The following is a 23,992-nucleotide window of genomic DNA, read 5'->3' as shown; positions in this document are numbered from 1 at the left end:
CAGAGCCAGAGCCTTCATTTGGAGGCTGTGCTCATAAGGGATTGTAGAATGAGTTCAACAGTTCTTAGGACTTCTTCCTAATGGACAGATTAATGTTACTAAACCATCTTCTAAGTATGTGCTCTTAAACATATAGTATATGTCGTATCTGGGAAAGAAAGAGACTACTAGCAAATTCATTAGCTAGAAGCCTACTCATTGTAAAAAAAGGGTTTGTTAGCTCAGATCAGAACCTTCATGAGTGCTGTTCACCTACTAAAATATTAGGGTACCTGGATGACTCATGTATAAAATTCACACCTGTGTCTATGACTCAAATTCATTATATTCTATTAATAGGCAGTTTTTAAAAGAAAATAACACAGTGTCTAGATTTCTAAACACTTAGCACAATGCCTGGCATTTAGTAGATTCTCAGTAAGTATTTATTGTTTGAATCATAATTAATAGTGGCAGAAGAAATGTGAACTTCATGCGTTTTCTGCTTGTTCGCATTCTCAAGCATCGTCAGGATCAACAGATTACCAGATTAGGGCTCAGGGTACTTGACAGCTTTTTTTTTTTTCTTTCATTCCTAATTCTTCTCCACACATACTACTTATTTTTTAAGCAAACTAATTTTCTCCCAATGTTTATACTGTTTAAATGGGAAGAATCAGGTTGGAGAACATTAGCTTAACCACTTCTTTCTTTTGAGAGGTGGTCTCTGGTGTAGTAGGCATTGCAGTGTCGGAATTCCTAGTAACTCTTTGGGTCTCTGTAGAGAGGTAGGATGAACCCACTGTGCTGTTTTGTCAACAAAATACAGACATGAACTTGCACCCACGTCCTTAGTCACAGAAACATACACATTCTGTCATCTTGTTTATATACAGCTCTTCTGAGTCATTTTTAAATCTCCATACCATAGAGTTATATACATTTTCCCTTAAACTAAACGATAGGGTCCAATATTGAGCCATGTGTGTGTGTGTGTGTGTGTGTGTGTGTGTGTGTGTGTGTTAGAGGGAGCTGGGAATATGGCAGGAGGGAAATGGCAGCTGTTATAGTCATGTAGCTGCTCTAAGGAGGGAGAACAGCTATGAGAGGTGCATGTCCCCGTATCTTTGCTGAGATTTGAGAATGGCCGAGCCCAGTACAATGAACTGGCATTTAGGCACATCTCATTTCTTGGGAGAGAGACTGTACATACTGCTCCACAGACGATAACTTCAGAAGCCTCTCAACCTAAGTAACGTAAATGGTGGGAGAAAAAAGATATAATACAATAGACCACTTCTAAAAGTGACAATCTAAAAGAGAGGTCGGCAAACGACAGCCTGAGGCAGCCCACCACTTATTTTTGTAAATAAATACATCTGTGAATGTTTATGTACGTACTGTCTGTTTGCTTTCCTGCTGTGATGGCAGGGTTGAGTAGATGCAGTAGAGACCCTGAGGTATGCAAAGCCTAAAATATTTATTTGGCTTTTTACAGAAAATTTTGCAGACCCCTGAACTAAAACAAAAAGAGAACTTTTCATATGATAGCAGAATATTTTCTAAACTTGAAAACAGGTTTTGCCATTTTGAAAGCTTCCTTCACATCTGAGATTTTTTACTAAAATAGTAGAATAATGCTTTTACTAAAGTAGTTTCTGTTCTTTATAAAATAGATTTTAAATAAAATTTCTTCTTTAAGCTAAAAGCCATGTAGTTCTGATCTTGAGCCCATAGGTCAAGATTAGATTCTAATCCAAAGCACACAGTTGCCCCAAATCTGCAACAATACAGCTCCTGCAGACCTCTCTCTCTGACAACTGCAGAACTCAGGGCAGGCATGGAGGTGGCCATCACCACCCACCTGTGCAGAATCTAGAACCTGTACTGCAGGATTGAGGGCTTCCCTAGTGGGCCCAGGCCTCCTGAGAAGGATAGGGTAGGATGGGGTGGTGGGGATACTTCAAATACTTACAAAATATTATTGCTTTCTTGTCACAAAGGCATTCAGATTTCAAGGAACTAGGTTATTTCCTGGTTGCTTTTGTGCATCACAGAACTCTAGCACTTTTGCTCTTAGCATCCAAGGGTCAGGAAGTCTGTGCCCCTCTTTGCAGCTGCCTCACACATGCACAAATTGCTCTCTCAACTCTGGAAGCTTTTAATGTATGTGTGTATGTATGAAAATTACCATTATCATTTTCTGGTTATAAAAGTAATATGTGCAAAGTATTTAAGAAGCAAATAATACAAGTGCAGGTTTTTTCTTAATCTAGAAATAATCAGTGTTTCTATGTATATGTGTGGGTATATATACAATTTATATATACATGTATAATGTATTAAATATATAGGTGATATGTGTGTGTGTGTGTATTCCAAATTTTCACTCTACAGTGGAAATCCTTGTATATATATCTTGGTTCTTTTATCCAGCTATTTTCTCAATAAATTCCTGGAAATAGAATTGCAGAGCCAAAGAATATATAAATTTTATATATAACTATAAAAAATATAAATATTGATAAATGATAAATTTTGATACATAAAGAATATACTACTTTTCCTTCCTATCTGGTATGTGACAGAGAGGTGTTTTTTTCCTCCTATACTCACTACCAATGTAATTATTCCTTGCAATCTGATAGTTTAAAGGGTGCTATTATGAGATTTAACACTGGGGCTTATTGGCCATTTTTTTCCCTCTCTAATGAATTGTCTTTTTGTATCCCATGCCCATCAGTCTGTTAAGAGGCAGTATAGATTCTGGAGTCAGGCTGCCTGTATTTGAATCTCTGCTCTATATCACTTGTTATTTTTAACAAACTTGGGCAAGTGACTTAACCTCTTTGTTAAGAGGTTAACTTAACCATCTATAAGATGGGGGTAATAATAGTACACATATCATGGGGTTGTTAAATAAGTAAAAACCTGCACACAGTAATTGCTGTGTAAGTCTTAGCTGCTATTGTCATTTACCGCCATCTTTTTCTTAATGATTTGTAACAGCTAATTACATATTAAAGCTGTTAACCATTTGTCATGTTGTAAATATCTTCCACCAGCTTGTCATTTCTTTTTGCTTTATTTGTGGTGTCTTGTGCCATAGTAAATTCTGTTTTTGGCTTCTTTAATTTTTTTACCTTTTTTTTCTTTCTTCTTTTTAAAATTAATTTTTATTAGAGTATAGCTGCTTTACAATGTTATGTGAGTTTCTGCTGTGCAGCAAAGTGAATCAGTTATACATATACATATATCCACTCTTTCAGATTTCCTTCCCGTTTAGGTCACCACAGAGCATTGAGTAGAGTTCCCTGTGCTATACACTAGGTTCTCATTAGTTATCTGTTTTATGCATAGTAGTGTTTATATGTCAGTCCCAATCTCCCTATTCCTCCCACTTCCCCTTCCCTCCTTGGTAACCATAAGTTTGTTCTCTACATCTGTGACTCTATTTCTGCTTCACAAATAAGTTCACCTGTACCATTTTTTTATATTCCACATATAAGCGATAATTTGATTTTCTCTTTGTGACTTCTTTCACTCTGTATGACAATCTCTAGGTCCATCCACATCTCTGCAAATTGTGCCATAGTAATTTAAAATAGATATTTTTTGAACAATCGAACTATGCTGTGTGAAGTAAATAGTAAACGTTTCCCTTCAGTCTTCCTTCTCTTACCCAAATTTCACCCAGCAACCACTCCCCAGAAGTATAGCACTATTATGTTTTAAAATATGTTTTATGAGCGTATATAATCCTATAATCATATTATTCCAAACAAATGGAATCATGCCACACACAATGAATTACTGTGTCTTTTATTGGTTTGTTTCCATTTTTTACTTACTGTGGGCATTCTTTCCATATTTAGAACTAATTCTCTTTGATGGCTACATAGTATTCCATTGTATGAAATTTACTATAATTTTTCTACTGAGCATACTATTTTTCTACATTTGGGTTATCTCTAGGCTTTCTCTCCTACAAATAGTGTCAAAATGAATATCCTGATACATAAATGTGTGAGTATGTCTAAAAGTAAATTCTAAGACTGCAATTACTGCATCAAAGGGGAATGTATTTTAAATTTTCACATTTCCCTTCAGCAGACTTTATGCAGAAATTTTAAGAATTAAGATAGTTAAATCAATGATGTTTTCCTTTATGGACTTCTGGCCTTCGTTGTTATGCTAAGAAAAAGCCTTCTGCCATCTAAGACTATAAAATATTCTCCCAAGTTTTCTTACAGTAATTTTGAGTTGTTGCTTCTGGGGGATCATAGTTTATTATTCACAGGGAATTTATCTTAACTTGTACTTTGAGATAGGGATCTAATGTTATTTTTTTTCCAAATAGATAGCCAGTTTTCCGAAAGTCACTTACTGAGAAATGCACCATTTCATCACTCAATTTGAAATGGCAACTTTGTTGTTCGCTTAGTTCCCACTGAGTCATATTCCTGGGCTCTATTCTGTTCCATTCATCTTTTTGTCTACACTGCAGTTACTATAGTTTTATAGCGTCTTTAACAGTTTCACCAATCTTTTTTTTCCTCAAAGGTTGAATTGGAAGGATGGTCAACTTATACTATACTTGGGAAAATCAATATGTAGGAATTTTCTGTTCCTTGAAGATTTGATACAATCCATCCATAAAAATTCTGGGCCTAGTACCTTTTGTTTGGAGAAAGATCGATCATTTATAACCTTTTCAATTTCTTATATTTTCCTATGAAAGTATTCATCTCTCTTTTCATACTTAGTGACACAAAGCTGTGCAGAGCAAACTGTTGCCTTTTAAAGCTGCGAACTTGTGAATATCTCTCTCTTTTATTCTTAACATCATATATTTCCGTTCTCTTCTTTTTCTTAATCAAATTTACTAGGGATTTTTCTTTTAATTTTTAAGTAGTTATGGGTTTCTTTTTTGTTATCCTATAATTGTTCCCTGTACATTTTGTACTCAAAGAATGTTATTGGAACATCTCTGATTTTTGTGGTCTTGCTCATGCGTGATCAAATTTTGGAAATCATGGGCACTTGGAAAGATGTACCTTCTCTGATGGACTCAAAGTTGTGTATATGGCTGTAAAATCAAGCTTTTAATTGGTGGCTTGTATCCTCTATTTTATTACTTTTATCTCTATGACTTACTACATTTTGAGAGCAGTTTACTGTTCTCCCACTATGATTATGATTTTTCAAATTCTTTATTTCTAACAGATTTTTGTTTAATGTATTTTTATTATATTACTCTATAAATAACCTGGAATTTTAGTACAAATTATTAAATTTTCTTTCTAAGTCAATACACAGTCTCATATTTCACAGTTATTTAGAATTAACTAAACTTTTCTTACTGGTTTCTTTGCTCACTACAGATGGTTTCTTGTATTCCACATCCTCTTATTTTTTGAGTTATTTGTTTTCGTTTCTTTGTTTTTCTGGAGTAGTTCCTCAAACAACTTTTTTTTTCAGGAATAATTAAGTAGTATAATTTCTAAGCTTTTCTATACCTGAAAATGCCTCCCCCCCCACACTTCACATGTGAATGAAAGTTCAACTAGGTATCTAAAAATTCTAGGGTCTTAGTTCCTTTAGAACTCTGAAAACATTGTTGCTACCAGTCTGATTTCTCTTTCTTTAGTAGGTAACTTTTTTTTTTCTTTTGTCTAAGTTTTTTGCCTTTTGTAGTATTTTACTGACACCCTTGGAAATCAGAAATCTGACTCTGAGCCCTTTAATCTGAACATTCAAGTTTTTCATTGGTTCAGGAAAACCTTCTGCGTCTGTAGTTAATTTTAGCATTGCCTCTCTTCCCTCCACTCCATTTCCTCCTGGAGTTTCCACTTTATGGAGAGAGAGTAGATCTTCCAGCTCTACTCGTCATGTCTGAGTCCTTCCTTTTGTTTTGCGTGAGTTAATCTTCTTGTGCGCTGATTGGCTTTTCAAGAGTGTCCATGCTGCTATTTGTATGACTTCTATTGAGTTTTTACTCCACAGTCATGTTTTTAATTTCTAAGACCGATCTAGTTCTCTGATTGGCTTCCCTCATAGCAGTCTACTCACATATTAAAGCACTGCCCTCTTGAATCTCACTGAGAAATAAAGCAGACTTTTTAGAAAAGCTCCTCCCTCTTTCCTGAATTAATTCACTGAGGGCATTTTCTTGCCTTGCTCAGCTTTGCTCCCCTCTTTCATGCTGCTGATTCACTGTATATGTCCAGTGAGTTTTAATTGTCCGTTCATGTACTTAAACTCAGCAGGGGGCATATTAGAATCCTTAGGGGAGCCTTATCATAACTACACCATGGGCCCCACCTGAACTAATACATTTGGAATGTTCCAGAGGAGGGCAGTGTTGGGTTAAGATCTTGGGACGCAGAGTCAGACACAGAGATCTGTGCCCAAACCTTGGCTCCACCTCTTGCTAGCTTACCAATTCCTGGTCCCCCTCAGCTTCTGAGGTGGTCCTCTGAGAGCTCACAGGGGTGATAGGCAGGGGCTGGAAGGAGGCACTGGACAAGCTGGGATAGAATGGTGCGCCTTCTGAATCTTGAATAGCTCTGCCCATGACTCTGACCAAGTCCACTCCCTTCCTCCCATGTCCATATCCCTGGTTCCCAGGGAGAGCACCTGCCGTCTTTATAACAGAACTCTGTCATCACACTACAGCTAGTTATATTTTTGAACCTAATTTGTATGCCTGACCCTTGCCCTCTTTACTACCCCTTCAACACCCCTCTCTCTTTCTGCTCCCTGATTTCTTCATGATTCAGAATATCACCTAAATGGTACATCAAATGGTCATACACAACAGCTAGGAACCGAGGACCCTGCAGTTCTTCCAGAAAAAGCAGGGCCAACTTAAAATTGAATTCCATTCTAAATGTTCATGAGTATGTTTGATATATACGCCTCTACTACCCCCAGCGTAGTCAAGCACAGAGGAAATGCAGACACTAGTTGCCCTCAAACGGAATTTGAAATGAACCAGTGGATAATAGTGACCCCCTGCACCCTTGCTGCCTCTCTTTTTGGGGGAGCATACCTGGCAGGGGCACCGTCACCATAACCTCTTCTCCCCCCCCATACCCCAAATCATAATTCTTTTGAAACACTCAAAAGTAAAGTAGCTTCTCCCTCATAAAATATGTGGGGACCCTCAAACTGAGACAGTAAAAGCCCAACTGCCATTTTAGGGTTGTGGTGCCATACCGCCCACCCCACTCTGGGGCCCCAGTTTGTCAGCTGGCTACAACCTGCTTTCCCATTAAAGAGAACATTTATTTAAGTCATAACAGGTTACTTTTTGGTCATTATGACTAAGCTTCTCTTCCAGTTGAGGCTGTGGACTCCATGTAAGCATGGGGGTGGGGGGAATGGAAAGTGTGCTCTGATAAGTGGTAAATAAGTACGCATTTAACACTCAATAGTTCAAGCCATACAGTGCCTGATGATGGATTCTCCATTCCTGTGACCTCGTTGAATGCCACGTAACGTCCTTCAGGGGCATCCATTGTACTTTGGGTCAAATCCACGTCCAAATCAAGGCCCACAGAGCCCTCCCTGCGTGATCTCACACTACCTGCCTCCCCATCCCATCAGGCTGTTCTCTCAGTTGCTTTCACCATACTGGCCTCTTTTCTGTTTTCCAAACAGACCAACCCCTTTCCTAGCTCTGCACCTCTCAGAACCCTGCTTAGAATGTCTCTTCCCTAGTGCCTTGCATGGGGCTCCATCTCCTCCGTGGGTCCCAATTCAGAGGTCACCTCCTCCAAGAGGCTTCCCAGACCCTCCAGCTGAAGTTGCCATCCCACTCATCTTGGCAGCTACCCATCCTCATAGCCTCCTGTTCGTTTCTTTTACATGCTTGTCTGCCTCTCCAGTAGAACCTAAGTTCTGTGGTGGCAGTGACCTTTTCTGTCTCAATAGCTGTGTCCCCAGCACCTAGAGCAGTGCTTTGCTCAAATATCTTTTGGATGAATGAGTAAACAATTGAATGAACTCCCACAACAGTATTGTAAGCTCTGGATATTATTTTAATCCACTTGTGGATGAGGTTCAGAAAAGCTGAATAAATTATTCCAAGTTGTATAGAACTAGTGATTCAGACTCAAGTCTTCTGGGTCTTCTGACTCCAAAAACCAGCTTATATACACAAAGGCTAATGACAGAGCCTCAGCTAGAAACAAGTTCCTGATTGCCGAGTTTTGGGGTTCTTTCTCCACAACAGTTTTCCGGCTGTAACTCATGAATAAAAAGAGGACTGGGGAATTATTTCTTTTTATCCTTTTATAGTTCATCCCCTCCCCTCACCCAAGTGGTAGATCTAAATTTGATATAGTGTTTATATTGGGAGTATTTGAACCCAGAATGGAGCTACACTTGTGGTTTGTCTATTTTGAGGCCAAATCACAATTCAGAAGAATTATTTCTGCTGAGAGCTGAAGGAAAAACTCTCCAGGTGAGAGGAGGGCAGAAGCATCCTTTCCCCAAGGTAGAGCTTTGTCTGAGCAGAAAAGCTGCAGGAATTCTCCCTGACCCGCCGTGGCCCAGGAAAGGGACCTGCACTGAGAAGAGTCTGGAGCTGATGCTCTTCAAGAAAGAGGCAGGCCCAAGTGAGCCAAACGTCTTCACTCAGCTTCCTTTCGAAAGTGGACGTCTGCCAGAAGAACACTGGTCTCATAGCCCCCTCTTGTGGCCTTGAGGTGTCACTGCAGCCTCTTTCCAAGTCGTGAGAGGCAGAGGCTTGCATTACAGGATCGTTCCCTTCCTTTGGCAAAGCTCTGTCCCCTGCAGGTGCTGTGGACACTCAGAGTTCCCCACCGTGTTCACATCTCTTTTCCCCTGAAGTCCACTATCCAAACTCAAAAAGAGAAATAGTTTCATTTTTGTCCCTAATGAGTCCGAAGGCAAAGTTGTGGTCTGGAACTCAGAATCCAACTGGACATTCAGGAGACAGAGGATACCAGGAGATTTGTTCAAGGACCCTCAAATGAAAGCTAGGTCCCCTAACTCCAAGCCTCCAACTGGTGTCTGACCACTGCTAGATGGCCCCTCAGGGATTGGTTCCATGGTGCCCAGCACTGTCCACCTCCCTTCCTGTAACAGGCATGTCAGCATTTACTTGGCCTTATGTGTAAAGCACAGTGAACTAGACATTGCTGACTCTACTTAATGTCCTGCCCATAAAATATATAAATGCAGATGTATTCCTGTCCTGCAGGACTACTGTAAAGATTAAGAGAGCTTATGGGGAATTCCCTGGTGGTCCAGTGGTTAGGACTCCACGCTTTCACTGTAGGGGGCATGGGTTCGATCCCTTGTCGGGGAACTAAGGATCCCACACGCTGCGTGGCACAGCCAAAAATAAAATATTTTTTTTTTAAAAAGAGTTTATAGATAAAGTATCTACCACAATGCCTAGGACACAGTAGGTATTCAATAAAAAGCAGCTACTTAAAAAATTAATGCTACTTTCCTAATAGCTCTGCCACATCTGCCCTCCTGTCCCCTGCTTCCCCCTCCACAATATGTATTTATTCATTCATTTTCTCTCCTCAGTTTCGTCTTCAATTTCTCCATTCTCAGTCTCTCCATTCCTTCTGAGATTCTCTGGGCGCTCACTGATCTGACTTCCCAGGAACACTTTGCTTGTTTAGAATAACTCTTGGATTTGTCCTGGCACTCTCTGTTTCTTTAATCTGTGGTTCATAATTCCTCAGAAAATAGAAACCACTGGCGCTTCCTCTCTGCCTAAGGGCAGGTTAAAAAGTGCGTCGTGAGCATGTTCCCTCTGGTGGGTTCCTGGGAAGCCTAGACCATGCCTCAGCTTGGAAATGATGAACATCCAGCCCAGCCAGTGCTCCGTGAGGGAAGGAAGCAGAGATCCGAGCTGCAGAGGCACAGGTGTGCCTTTAGGACAGCGCGGCCCGGTGGTGGTGCCGGGAGCCTTTGTTGTGTGTGGGAATCTTGCCTCCCTGAGTTTGGTGAGCGGCCCTATGGGCCCTGCTGACTGACCGTTTCTCTCCTGCTGCAGACCCACTCCGGATACTTCTCCAGCTTGTACCCCCCTCACCAGTTCGGCCCGTTCCCGCATCATCACTCAGTAAGTGCCCACAGTTCAGCCCCATCTGCCACTCGTCCCTCTCCTGTGGCCGGTGCCGCTCAGTCCTTGGCAGACTGACCAGTGCGTGCTCACGGTGTGCGTGCCGGGTCCCCTGGTTCCCGGCTGTCCTGGGAGTGACACATTGCAGGGCGTCAGCACAGCAGACCGCCCGGCACTCAAGTGCACTGAGCGGCCCTTCAGCACCCTGCTGGTGCTCACAGGTCCCACAGTGGCTGGAAACTGGTGCAGAGGAGCAGTCAGCAGGTCAGATTAGGAGGTGGTGTTGGGCTAAAAAACAGAGCCTCCAAAGCTCTTTAATAAAGTCTAGCAAGTGGGCCGTGTCATTCCCACAGACCCCTACAGACAAGAACAGCAAGGGCCCCTGGCGGGCTTGCCTGCGTCTCTCTGGGCCGTCCCCTCACAGCCTGTTCAGGGCAGGTTTAATTACGCTCTCGTTTTGAACCCAGTCCCCCTCCAGTGAAAGTGCTGCTGCTGCCCACTAGGTGGGAGGGCAGCTCTCCATTCCTGCTAACAAAGTGCCTCAGGCCAGGTGTGCTTAATAGCTACTGATTCCTTGGATGAAGACGCAGGAGAAATACACATCACATTTGAACTTGACAGAAGGCCCGTGGACAGACAGCTTGCTGTGTCCAGCAAATTCAGAGCTGCTCAGGAGGAGTTTGCACTCTAGTGGTTGTGTAGTTAGTGTGGATCCTGTTCCAGTTCATCCCTCCGGCTTCCCCCCCTGCAGTGCCCTAGGCCCCAGAAGAATCCCATGCAGCATCCGGCCATTGCTCCGTTGCTGTTGAGTGCCTGAAGGAGCAGCCCCAGTAGGAATGATGTCGTCTGTCTTGTCTTGTCCTGTCCTTCCAGTATCCAGAGCAGGAGATTGTGAATCTCTTCATCCCAACCCAGGCTGTGGGTGCCATCATCGGGAAGAAAGGGGCGCACATTAAACAGCTGGCCAGATTCGCCGGGGCCTCCATCAAGGTAAAGCCGCTCTTGACAGCTGCCCCTATCCCACCCTCTTCCACCCCCATCGCCACCCCATGTCCCTTGTTCCTTCTGTCCATCCCGGGCAATTCTTACACCATCCATAAAATCCTACAGGACCTGGAAAGCCTGCCTTCCGGACTATTCCCATGTGCACTCATCTTTACCTCTCTCACTCCTTTTTTGTCCCACTAACACATGAATTAGGAAAAAATACTAGTAATACGTAAGCCAACCTGGTCCTCTTTGGGCTACCATTGTCCTCAAGATAAAGCAAAGGCTGAGGATTCTCCCAAGTGAAGGGAGTGAGCCTAAGGAGAGCGATAATTTACATTCAGCAGTTGTCAGTGCTTTGATGCTTTAGTTAGTCTCCATTTCAGAAACCTTTGAACTTGGAAACAAATAGCTTGAATGGAAAACTCTTTGAAAGGCAGTGATGAAGCCGCAGATAAACAAAAGCCGGTGACATAACCTGAGCCGCGGCCTCCGGGCTGAGGAGAGGGGTTGAGGAGAGAGGTCAGGAAGGAGGGCCCCTGATTCATGCACTGGCCGAGTGCAGACACAGCTGCAGTTACATTCCCACCGCCTGTCTCCTGGAGCACAATGGGAAGAGTCGGCAGAGAAGCTGAAAGGGGAGGATTATTCGACCCTGGTCCTGCTCCAAGCCCAGCTATCAGCGCTGACTCACGGGCAGAATGCTGAGCACGTCCCAAGCCTCGTGAAACGCTGTCGGAAACAAGAGTTGCCGTTGTTACGTAAAATAATTTGCTGCCATGGGACAACCCGGAATTCCGAACAAGAGGTCTCATGACTTGGAGAGAAAGAATGCTTACACTTTCTCCCTAAGAAGAGCTGGAATTTCTCCCACAGCAAGTGTGCTGGAGAAAAAACAAAAACAAAACAATCTGAGAAGTGCAGAACAAGGATTGCAGTGATACCATGAAAGAATTTTATGTAGGTAAATCATTTCCCCTCTCGGTGCTCTTTTAACTCACCAGCAAAGCCCACAGATTGGAGGAGAGCCCGAGGTGGGGGCAGACGGTGGTGGAGCACCCGGGGCCTTTGCACCCGGCAGGCTTGTTGCAGGTGAGACCCCAGCCCAGGTACTGACTGGCTGTGCTGGGCCCGCCCTCTGTGTGGGACAGGTAAGGTATGGACGACCACTGGGCTGGCTGCACCCTGAGGGCCATTCTCGGTGTCCGGTCCTATGGTCTGAGGTGCGATGCAGCGCAAGGGACAGAACGAGACAATTTCAACTAAAAGGGACTTGAGGGATCGTTTCATCCAATCCTCTCTTTTTCCCCTGAGAAAAGGGAGACTGAGAGAGGGAACGGGAAATGGCCAAGGCACGCAGGTGGCAGGACTGGCTCTTAGATAGCAGTTCTGCCAACTCGTAGGCTACAGGGCACTTCCCAGGAGTAATCGCAGCAATAACTCTCCACTTACCATTGCCCATAAGGAACTAGGGCCCAGTGTTTCATTGACATGTCAGTGGCCACAAAGCTAAAGAATGTGAGAGCTGAGGTTGGACCGAGCTATCCTATTTTTGGTCCAATGTTTTTTCAACCTGAGTGCTATACCAGAGTCATTCCAGCAAGACTTTGGGAAAGTAGAGAAGGATCAACCCCTTGGGCTTCCCCCACAGCATCCCCGTAGTCCCTCTCTGTCCCAGCAGAGTTGAGTGGTGGCATGACTTCTGTGATGGGCAAAGACAACCGGGGACAGAATGGGCTCTGGCTCTCTCCAGAGTAGTAGAGAAAAAGAGAGGAAGCCAGGGAAGCCAAACATTGGCAAGAGACATTTCCTACTTTTTAAAATCAGTCTGGTTTTTGCTAGATTTCCTTTGTCTTGACAGTTCTCTGACAGCATCTGTCTCTAAAGGTGATGATCTCACTAATTCCAGAGAACCACCCCCAATCCTGCTCTACCAGTCTTCAGGGGCCACAACTAGAGGCACATTTGATGCTGCTGGGGCGGGGGGGAGAGCTTTACACTAACACGTGGGAGCAGAGTGCTGGAAGGGGGTGGGCTGAGTTGGGATCGGGCGGTGCATGCAAGAGATGTTTCAGTTACAGGCGAGAGCTGAGCCCCCGTCGCCTGCTTTTCCTGCGCATCATCTGGCCGACAGCCTTCAGAATGCCACACAAAATTCCTGATCCTTGTTTCAGCCCTGCTCACCCGTGATCTTGGTGGTCACCTCATCTTTCTGCATCCCATTTGCTTCAGTCATAAAGTGGAGTCCTCATTCCAGGTCCTCTCAGGGAGTTTGCCTGGGGAGTGCCATTCCAGAACTGCAGGAGCACAGAGTTCTGGGCTGGGCTGTGAATACCAGTTAGTGGAGAGATGGGGGGCTTTCTTTCAGGATTGGAACAAGGCAACTGTGAGAACTGATTGGGTCAACGTGAATTATGAATTAGCCTTTCAGCCCTTCTTGATTTGGGTGGATAAGAGCTGGGAACCACTGTGTCCATGCTCCTGTCACTCTCATTTACTCTTGGAAATAAGGAGCAGATTTAATGCCACCTATGGATGTAGAAGTAGAGATGAGGGTTCCCGCCAGGGATCTTAAGGGCCAGTCTGTATGCGGCCTGCTGGAGGGTCTCAGTCCCCTGGACACATCTGTTTTTCGGGTGAGGCTGCTGCCCTGCAGTTGAAGGCTGGCAGGTGGTCAGCCCGCAGCAAAGGGAAGACCCCCCAGGAAGCTCAGTGGTCGGTGACCAGTGTCTCACGTTCATCCTCGTGCCACTAAGTAGTCAGGGCCAGATCTTCTTTGAAGGTCTCATAGACAGGGTCAGCGCAGGCCTTGGGTCTGTCTTCATGGTAAAGCTGGGACAGCGACACGGGACCCCGAGGCCTGCAGGTGCAGCCTGGCTTAGGACACGTACTGAGAGAAAACTAAAACCCTGTGGAGGTGGAGGTCTTCTTGTGGGAGCCAAGACTGAGGCACAGTGGTTCAGAGATGATAACTTCAGACACGCCCCGTCAGTGGTGAATCACGTTCACGCTGAACCAGCTCAGTCTCGGTGATGGGGTCTCTGGGTGATGTGCAGGACTTTATGAGGTGCGTTTGTGTACTAACCTCACTCCTGGCTCACCCCTAAGTGCCTGGTGTACTTTTAGCTCATTTAAAAGTAACTTTATGGGAATTCCCTGGTGGTCCAGTGGTTAGGACTCCACGCTTCCATTGCAGGGGGCACAAGTTCCCTGATTAGGAAACTAAGATCCCACAAGCCACGTGGCATGGCCAAAAAAATAAATAAATTTAACTTTAATTATGCTACATTGTATTTATTTTTAAAGCTACCTTAAAAGGTTTTTGAAACAAGGCAGGGTATGTGGGGAAAAATATGTAAAGAGGATCTAACAAAAAAATGTTCGGTTGTTCCATCTTGAGTTCTGTTACAAAAGACGTCAGAGTCACAGAGTGAGAGCTAGGAGGTTTTGAGCTTGCCAGGTTCAACTGCCATGTTTCATCTGTGGGGAGAGGAGGGGTTTGTAGAGCACGCACTGGAACCAGGGTGTTCTCATGCTTGCTCTGGTGCCATCGGTTGATTCGTGTGCTACAGAGGAGCTGGTCCTAGTCACACCTGTCACTAACAGCCCTTTCTGCAGGCTGACTCCAACTTAACTCCTCTGTGGACCAGCCCTTCCTCGCTTCTGGGCCCTCGGTGGGCTAGTGGAGCTCCTTGGTGAAAGGAGGCTGGTCACACTGCTGGTGGGGGCAGGGACAGGCAGTAAGTACTAACTTGTTTCCAACTATTCCTGGGTGGCCAGAGACCCAAATTTGATACTGGGCACTACGGTCATAATCTCCTAAGACCCAGAGTGGAAGCAGCAGGGTCAGACAAAGCACCAGGTACAAAGGTGTGAGTCTTATAATCTCTTGCTAGTGGGTGTGCCATCCTCTTAGACAACAAGGAGGAGGAGCTCGGGGAACAGAGCCAAGCAGTAGCATTTCCCTCTTGCTTTGTGAACTGCAGATTGCCCCAGCAGAAGGCCCAGACGTCAGTGAAAGGATGGTCATCATCACCGGCCCACCTGAAGCCCAGTTCAAGGTCAGTGCCAAGAACCCCCTCAGCCCTGTAGCCCTGGATACAGGGCAGCCTGTTAGGGAAGGCTGAGGGCCTTTAGCAGGTGCAGCTGCCCCAGAGCCAAGTTCAGGCTCTTCTTTGGAGGCCCAGCCTCCATTTCTCTTCCTTCTATAGTCCCACCCACCCTGTCTTCCCCGCCTCCAGGCTGCTCCCTCTGTGTGGAGCCCTCCTTTCCCTCCTTTCCCCTGGAAAAGTGGACTCTGTCAATGCCCAGTTAAGATGGTATCTCTGATCCCATTGGTCGTGGTTTTGAAGATGGGGCATAAACATGGGTGTGAGGGGAAATAGCAGTTTGTTGGAAGTGTTGGGGGTGGGGGGCGTGCACTGCTTTAAGTTTTAGTTTATATTGGAGTATGGTTGATTTTCAATGCTGTGTCAGTTTCAGGTGTACAGCAGAGTGATTCAGTTATACATACACACGCATCCGTTCTTTTTCAGATCCTTTTCCCACATAGGTTAGTACACAATATTGAGTACAGTTGCTGGTGCTATGCAGTAGGTCCTTGTTGACTATTTTATATATAGTAATGTGTATATGTTAATCCCAAACTCCTCTAATTTATCCCTCCCCCCCATGTTTCCCCTTTGGTAACCATAAGTTTGTTTTCAAAGTCTGTGTCTGTTTCTGTTTTGTAAATAAGTTCATTTGTATCATTTAGATTCCACATATAAGTGATATGATATTCATCTTTCTCTGTCTGACTGACTTCAGTTAGTATGATAATCTCTAGGTCCATCCACGTTGCTGTAGTAGCATTATTTTATTCTTTTATATGGATGAGTAATACTCAGTTGTGTGTGTGTGTGTGTATATATTTATCTTTTGGTTGGAGCATTTAATCCATTTACATTTAAGGTAATTATCAATATGTATGTTCTTATTGCCATTTTGCTAATTGTTTTGTATTTGTTTTTGTAGGTCTTTTTTCTTCCCTTCCTCTTTTTTTTCTTGTGATTTGATGACTATCTTTAATGTTGTGTTTGGAATTGCTCTTTCTTTTGTGTGTGTGTGCTCCTGTTGTAGATTTTTGGTTTGTGGTTACAAGGTTTTGATGTAGCAGTGTGTGTATGTATGTATGTATATGATTGTTTAAAGTTGCTGGTCTCTTCATTTCAAATGCATTTCCAATATCCTGCATTTGTACTCTCCTCAGGATTGCTGGTTTTGTTATCACATTTGTGTGTGGATGATTTCCTACCTTTACTGTATGTTTGCCTTTACCGGTGAGCTTTCCCATTCGTAATTTTCCTGTTTCTAGTTGTGGGCTTTTCTTTTCCACCTAGAGAAGTTCCTTTAGCATTTGTTGTAAAGCTGGCTTGGTGGTGCTGAATTCTCTTAGCTTGTGCTTGTCTGTAAAGCTTTTGATTTCTTCATTGAATCTGAACAAGAGCCTTGGTGGGTAAAGTATTCTTGGTTGTAGTTTTTTCCCCTTTTATCACTTTAAATATATGGTGCCACTCCCTTCTGGCCTGCAGAGTTTCTGCTGAAAAATCAGCTGATAACCTTCTGGGGATTCCCTTGTATGTTATTTGTTGCTTTTCTCTTGTTGCTTTTAATATTTTCCCTTTGTCTTTAATTTTTGTCAGTTTGATTAATATGTCTCAGCATGTTCCTCCTTGGGTTTATCCTGTATGGGATTCTCTGTGCTTCCTGGACTTTGGTGTTTCCTTTCCCATGTTAGGGAAGTTTTTGGCTATTATCTTTTCAAATATTTTCTAGGGCCATTTCTCTCTTCTCCTTCTGGAACCCCTGTAATGCAAATGTTGGAGCATTTAATGTTGCCCCAGAGGTCTCTTAAATTGTCCTCATTTCTTTTCTTTCTTTTTTCTTTGTTCTGTTCTGTGGCAGTGATTTCAACCAGTCTGTCTCCCAGCTCATTTATGCTTCTGCCTCATCTGTTCTGCCTTTGATTCCTTCTAGTGTATTTTTCATTTCAGTTATTGTATTGTTCATCTGTTTGTTCTTTAAATCTTCTAGCTCTTTGTTAAATATTTCTTGTATCTTCTTGGTCTGATTCTTTCTCCAAGATCTTGGATTATCTTTACTATCATTATTCTGAATTCTTTTTTCAGGGAGATTGCCTATCCCTAATTCACTTAGTTGTTCTTCTGAGATTTTTATCTTGTTCCTTCGTCTGGAACATATTTCTCTGTCTCATTTTGTCTGACTTTCTGTGTTTGTGGTCTCTGTTCTGCAGGCTGCCAGATTGTAGTTCTTGCTTCTGTTGTCTGCCTTAACCCCTGGCTGAGGTTGGTCCAGGGGCTTGTGCAGGCTTCCTGGTGGGACGGACTTGTGCCTGCCCGTGGGAGGGTGGAGCTGGGTCTTGTCCCTCTGGTGGGCACAGCCGTGTCAAGGGGTGTGTCTAGAGGTGGCTGTGGGCTCAGGATGACTTTAGGCAGCTGTCAGTGGGTGGGTCTGTATTCCCACCTTGTTGGTTGTTTGGCCTGAGGCATGCAAGCACTGGAGCCTGCAGGCTGTTGGGTGGGGCCAGGTCTCAGTACCAAGATGGCGACCTCAGGGAGGAGGCATACTCACGCTGAGAAGTATTCCGTGGGGCCTCCGCCACCAGTGTCCTTGCCACTGCAGTGGGCCACAGCCAACCCCTGCCTCCCCAGGAGACCCTCCAAGACCCATAGGTAGGTCTGGCCCAGACTCCTGTGGAGTCACTGCTTTGTCCTGGGTCCCAGTTCACATGAAACCTTGTGTGCACCCTCCAAGAATGGAGTCTCTGTTTCCTCTAGTCTTGCAGAGCTCTTGCACTCAAGCCCCACTGGCCTTCAAAGCCAAATGCTCTGGAGGCTCCTCCTCCAGATGCCAGACCCCCAGGCTGAGGAGCCTGGCATGGGGCTCAGAACTCTCACTCCTGTGGGAGAACCTCTACAATATAATTAGCTTCCAGTTTGTGGGTCACCCACCTGGTGGGTATGGGATTTGATTATATCATGAAAGCACCCCTCCTGCCATCTCATTGTGGCTTCTTCTTTGTCTTTGGATGTAGAATATCTTTTTTGATAGGTTCCAGTTTTTTTTGTCAATGGCTCTTCAGCAGTTAGTTGTGATTTTGGTGTTTTCGTGAGAGGTGGTGAGCTCAAGTCCTTCTATTCCACCATCTTGTCTCCCTTCCCCTGCATTGTTTTGTTATTGCCTTTTCACCCCTAGGAAAATTATAACTTGAGTTTTCTAAAAGTCAAAAACATTTATTTGTAAAAATATAATTTGTATTAAAAATATTTAAAATGTGAGAAAAAAATTAATACGTGTAAATGTTCAAGAACAATAATCCTTCAACTCATGAATGGATAAACAAAATGTGGTATATCCACATAATAGGATATCATTCAGCCATGGAAAGAGTGAGATTCTGATGCATGCTATATCATGGATGAACCTAGAAAACATTACACCAAGTGAAAGAAGGCAGACACAATAGACCACATAATATATATTCCATTTATGTGAAACATCCAGAAAAAGCAAATCCAGAGACAGAAGGGTAGTTTAGTGGTTGCCAGGGACTAGTGGAAGGGAGGAATTGGGACTATCTGCTAATAGGTACGGGTTTTTATTTGGGGGAATGGGATGAAAATGTTCTGGATAGCAGTGGTGGTTGCATAACCTAGTGAATATACTAAAAACCACTGGAGTGTACACTTTAAAATGCTGAATTTTAAGTTATGTAAGCTATATCTCAGTTTTTTTACAAGTTCTTTTAGGGACTTCCCCGGCGGTCCAGTTGTTAAGACTCTGCACTTCCACTGCAGGGGGCACGGGTTTGATCCCTGGTTGGGGAACTAAGATCCCACATGACATGCGGTGCAGCCAATAAATAAATATTTTTTTAAGTTCTTTTAAAAAGAACAAAAAGCTTTTGGCTACACTGGCTCTGGAGTTAAACATCAAAGAGCAAATCCCATCAACACCACCCTTGCCTCCATCCTTTAATAACCAGAGGCCTGAACGTATCGTGGTGGGAGGAAGTTAAGAATTCCCTGAACAAATTCATTCAACCAAACATTTATAGTTGCTCAGGATACAGAAATAAGACACGTAGTTCCACCCTGACCCTATACACAGAAAGCTTCCTGTGCGATCCATGTGCAAACCTGAAGACAGGGGAGTGTCTGTGCATGTCTGCAAGGTGCACTCCTTGGGTGTGGCAGGCATGCACCCACTGGGTCTGAGCGAGCTGAGCAGACCCCGGGGAGCATGGGGCTGGGGCTGTACCGTTGCCTGGACTCACTGGTTCCTGTAGCAGTGCTGCTAAAGTAGGTTGACGTGTCTTGCTCTCTCAGGCCCAGGGGCGGATCTTTGGGAAACTGAAAGAAGAGAACTTCTTTAACCCCAAAGAGGAGGTGAAGCTGGAAGCCCACATCCGAGTGCCCTCCTCTACAGCCGGCCGTGTGATCGGCAAGGGTGGCAAAACCGTAAGTGTGCTCTGAGCTGGCTTCGTCTCCTGGCCTGACTTCCCTCAGACCCTCACTGACTCTTCAAGGACAAAAATGTAATTAGCATCATCCAGAGCTGAGGGCCCCAAATCCACAGTGCTGAGCCAGACACCGAAACACCAGGGTCCTGGGTCCAGGAGCACTGCATCTAGGCTGTGTGCTGGGAAATGAAGACAGGGAGGCTGCCTCCTGCCCCTGTAAACCCACACACATAGCAGCAGGAAGACGATAAGGAGGAGTCCCGCCCAGAGTATACAGACATACCTTGCAGATATTCTGGGTCCCGGTTCCCGACCACTGCAGTGAAGCAAGTCACAGGAATTTTTTTGGTTTCTCCCTTCACAGGTGAATGAACTGCAGAACTTAACCAGTGCAGAAGTCATTGTGCCTCGTGACCAAACGCCAGATGAAAATGAGGAAGTGATTGTCCGAATTATCGGGCATTTCTTTGCCAGCCAGGTACCTGTGCTGTGAGGGTCCAGTCTCTCCTGCTAATCTCTTTGCAAGTCTCTAAGTTCTTGGTGACCTGTCCGGTGGCCCCAGGCCGTGCACACACACCCCCACCATGACCCCCATGCACAGATGGAACAGGACAGGGGCGACTGTTCCTTGGCTCACCACTGCTCTCCCAGGCCTGCTGGAGGAGCCTGAGGAAGGGTATAGAGCTTTGGAGTCAAGCCAGCACAGTTCAAGCCTCTGAAATGCTGAACTGCGGGCTCTCCTGCTCCCTCATCCTCCCGCTCAGGCCTCAGTCACAGCCTTCCCTTGCTGGGAGCCATATACCAGGCAAGGGCCACCCTTGGGCCCCGAGGACCGGCTAGGTGCCAGAATTCCACTATTATGGGTTAAACGCTCATGTCAGGAGACCCTTGTTTCTCTTTCCTCTCCTCTGCTTCAACTGTGACAACCCCCATTAGGACTCAGGGCCCCACACAGCTGCTTCTCTTCCAGTCAGAAGGGCTAGTGACTCAGAATCACGTGACCTGGTTCTTTCTGATGCTTTTTTGTTGTTGGGGGAGGGGGTCGGGTTTGGGGATAGAGCAGTCCAGTCCCTGTCCCAAAGGAGCAGAGGCAGTCTAAGCCAACACTGCAGGTTTGTCTGAGCGTCAGCCTGCGCTCTCAGTGCCGTGCCTTTGCCAGGACCTGCCACGCTGCTGTGCCCTGCACCCCACCAGCACCCTTTGAGACCACGCCTGGGGCCCTCCCATCCCGGCTCTTCCAGTGTTCCGGGCGTGGGTCTCAATGGCTGGGCTCCTGTAGGCGTTCAGTCTGCAGGGTTCTCCCTGCAGTGGGAGCAGCAGGGTGGGTGAGGGGACAGGTTTGGGTTCATGTGTTATCTCCACTTATTCAGGGTAGAGTGTCTGGCCCGTTTCTCACTTTCTCCCCATCCCATTGTCCATCTTCCCTTGCCATACACCACTGTCTCTGCAGTAACTCTAGGAAGGCAGGGAGGCGGCGAAGCGTTGGACGTTGGAGCATGTGTTAGCTGGGAGGGAGGATGCCGTCTGACCTCTGCAGGTTCCCTAGTCACTAATGCCCCGGTTCTGCTTCCTGGGGTCCCACGCTCTTACCCTCCACCCAGCAGCCTCGGCAGGGTGGGGGGTGGGGAACTCTGCCACTTTACTTCCAGGCAGAAAAGGCCTGGAGTCAGGGCCTCAGTAGGTAGATGACACTTTTCTGAGTTCACTGCCTCCTTCCCCCCAGTCCCAGCCCTGCTTCCCCACACCCCACTGCTTGTCCTCAGAACTGGGTTCCTTTTCTCCCCTGTCCCCCTCCTCTCCCTTGCTGCAGACTGCACAGCGCAAGATCAGGGAAATTGTACAACAGGTGAAGCAGCAGGAGCAGAAATATCCTCAGGGAGTTGCCTCACAACGCAGCAAGTGAGGCTCCCACAGGCACCAGCAAACAACGGATGAATGTAGCCCTTCCAACACCTGACAGAATGAGACCAAACACAGCCAGCCAGATCGGGAGCAAACCAAAGACCATCCTGAGGAATGAGAAGTCTGCGGAGGCGCCAGGGGCTCTGCAGAGGCCCTGAGACTCCGGGGGGCCAGGGAGGAGGCGGGAGGGCAGCCGTGCCGGGGCCCGGCCTCCCAGCTCCCCCAGGGCCTCTGCAGGCTTCCCAGCCATCCACTTCACCATCCACTCGGGTCTCTCCTAACCCCACCACGCTATCCCTTCTAGTTGAACTAACATAGGTGAATGCGTTCAAATCAAAGCAAAATTCATACCCTTTTCTTTTTGCGGAAAATTGTCTCTGTACATGTATGTACATATTAGAAGGGAAAGATGTTAAGATATGTGGCCTGTGGGTTACACAGGGTGCCTGCGGCGTTAATATATTTTAGAAATAATATATCAGATAACTCAACTAACTCCAATTTTTAATCAGTTATTCTTTTTTCTTTTTAAAGAGAAAGCAGGCTTTTCTAGACTTTAAAGAATAAAGTCGTGCTTTGGGAGTTCTAACGGTTTAGTAAGGAGCTTCAAGGCCACCCACACAAATTTCACCGGGAGGGAAATCTCGTCGAAAGGACACTCACAGCAGTTCTGGATCACCTGTGTATGTCAACAGAAGGGATACCGTCTCTCTGAAGAGGAAACTCTGTCTCTCTTCATCCCTGTCTAGCTCACACACCCATTTCTCTTTGCTTCACAGGTTTTAAACTGGTTTTTGCATACTGCTATATAATTCTCTGTCTCTCTCTGTTTATCTCTCCCCTACCCCCTCTCTCCTTCCCCATCCTCTCCATCCCCATTCTTGTTAATTCCCTCATCCCTCTGTCTCAATTCCCATATCTACGCACCCCCCAGGCAAAGCAGTGCTCTGAGTATCACATCACACAAAGGAACAAAAGCGAAACACACAAACCAGCCTCAACTTACACTTGGTTACTCAAAAGAACAAGAGTCAATGGTACTTGTCCTAGCATTTTGGAAGAGGAAAAACAGTAACCCATCAAACCAACCAACCAACCAAACAAAGAAAAATTCCACAAAGAAAGAATGTATTTTGTCTTTTTACATTTTGGTGTATAAGCCATCAATATTCAGCAAAATTATTTCTTTCTTTTAAAAAAAAATATGGAGGAACATAGCAATTTACACGAGGTCGTTGGCCCAGGGCGTTAAATTTACAGATTTTTTTAACGAGAAAAACACACAAAAAAAAAGCTACCTCAGGTGTTTTTTACCTCAGCACCTTGCTCTTGTGTTTCCCTTAGAGATTTTGTAAAACTGATAGTTGGAGCATTTTTTTATTTTTTTAATAAAAATGAGTTGGAAAAAAAATAAGATATCAGCTGCCAGCCTGGAGAAGGTAACAGTCCAAGTGTGCAACAGCCGTTCTGAATTGTCTTCCGCTAGCCAAGAACCTATATGGCCTTCTTTTGGACAAACCTTGAAAATGTTTATTTAAAAAAAAAAGTGACAAAGAAAAACAGAGAGAGAATATTGGAGATGTCCTGAATTTCAATAGGGTACGCGCCATTAGGGCTTTTTGCGCTAAAGGATGAACATGTACTGGTTTATGTGAACAAGCCATTTTACCACCAGACTGCAATGCCAGTTTCCTCTACTGCAAACAGTGTTCTGTGACAAAAACAAAAACAAACAAAAAGAAATATATCCAGCTAACAAGATCCTGGTGTCTTGGTCTCTTATTTTACTAAGTATCACCCATCCCAAAGTGTCAGCTGAATTCCACCTCTGAGGGGACTTCAGGGAAATGGGTGGCATATACCGTCAGGACTGGGAAGCTACACTGAGGAGGCTGGCTTCTCCAGGCAGGTCTTTGGGAGAGAAGCTAAACTAGGTCAGTGGTGCTCAGACTGTGCTCCTCAGACCAGCAGCACCAGCATCACCTGGGAACGTGTTAGATATGCAGGTTCTCAGGGTCCACCTTGGGACAGAAATTCTAAGGGTGGAGGGTGGGCCCCTGGGCAGTCTCCGTCAGTGAGCCCTGGGTGATTCCGATGTACACTGAGGTTTGAGAACCACAGAACTAGAGGGCTGGATACTGCACAGTAACTAGGTAAGGCCATCCCCTATCTTAAGAAACTTTAAGCCTGGCCAGGGAAGGAGCTCGCTTTTATGTGGGGGGAAGGAAGCGGATAATATACCTAACAATTTAAGGGGAGAGGTACTTCCTTCACCCCTCCCCAGAAGCCCGACTGTAAGTATGTCAGGAGATGTGGTGAGGAGGCCTGGACATCCCTTCTATCCTGGTTAGGTTCCCTCCAAATTTGCCTCAAGACAATCTCATTTTCTCCAACATGGAGCTATGGAAAGGAAGAGGTTGCAAATTGGAAGAGGATTCCAGCATAGAGAACTTAAAAACATGAGGAAAAGGATCGACAGAATAGAA

The 23,992-nt window shown here is 45.1% G+C and overlaps 1 protein-coding gene across 5 annotated transcripts in view; it reads left to right on the top strand.

The window, feature by feature from the left end:
* The window catches only part of IGF2BP2 (insulin like growth factor 2 mRNA binding protein 2), a 158,219-nt gene extending 134,952 nt beyond the window's left edge, over positions 1-23,267 (top strand). For all 5 annotated transcript variants that reach the window (XM_024768151.1, XM_024768189.1, XM_024768160.1 and 2 more), the window contains 6 exons: positions 10,025-10,093; positions 10,967-11,083; positions 15,067-15,141; positions 19,471-19,602; positions 19,969-20,082; positions 21,415-23,267. In XM_024768151.1, coding sequence (XP_024623919.1) covers positions 10,025-10,093; positions 10,967-11,083; positions 15,067-15,141; positions 19,471-19,602; positions 19,969-20,082; positions 21,415-21,507 — 600 coding nt within the window. In that variant the 3' untranslated portion in view covers positions 21,508-23,267. The remainder of the gene's footprint in view (positions 1-10,024; positions 10,094-10,966; positions 11,084-15,066; positions 15,142-19,470; positions 19,603-19,968; positions 20,083-21,414) is intronic.
* Positions 23,268-23,992: the final 725 nt, after the last annotated feature.

Source organism: Neophocaena asiaeorientalis, unplaced genomic scaffold, assembly GCF_003031525.2.
Source record: "Neophocaena asiaeorientalis asiaeorientalis breed wild unplaced genomic scaffold, Neophocaena_asiaeorientalis_V1.1 scaffold225, whole genome shotgun sequence".
NCBI classification, from domain to species: domain Eukaryota; kingdom Metazoa; phylum Chordata; class Mammalia; order Artiodactyla; family Phocoenidae; genus Neophocaena; species Neophocaena asiaeorientalis.
This window is presented reverse-complemented; position numbering and strand designations above follow the sequence as displayed.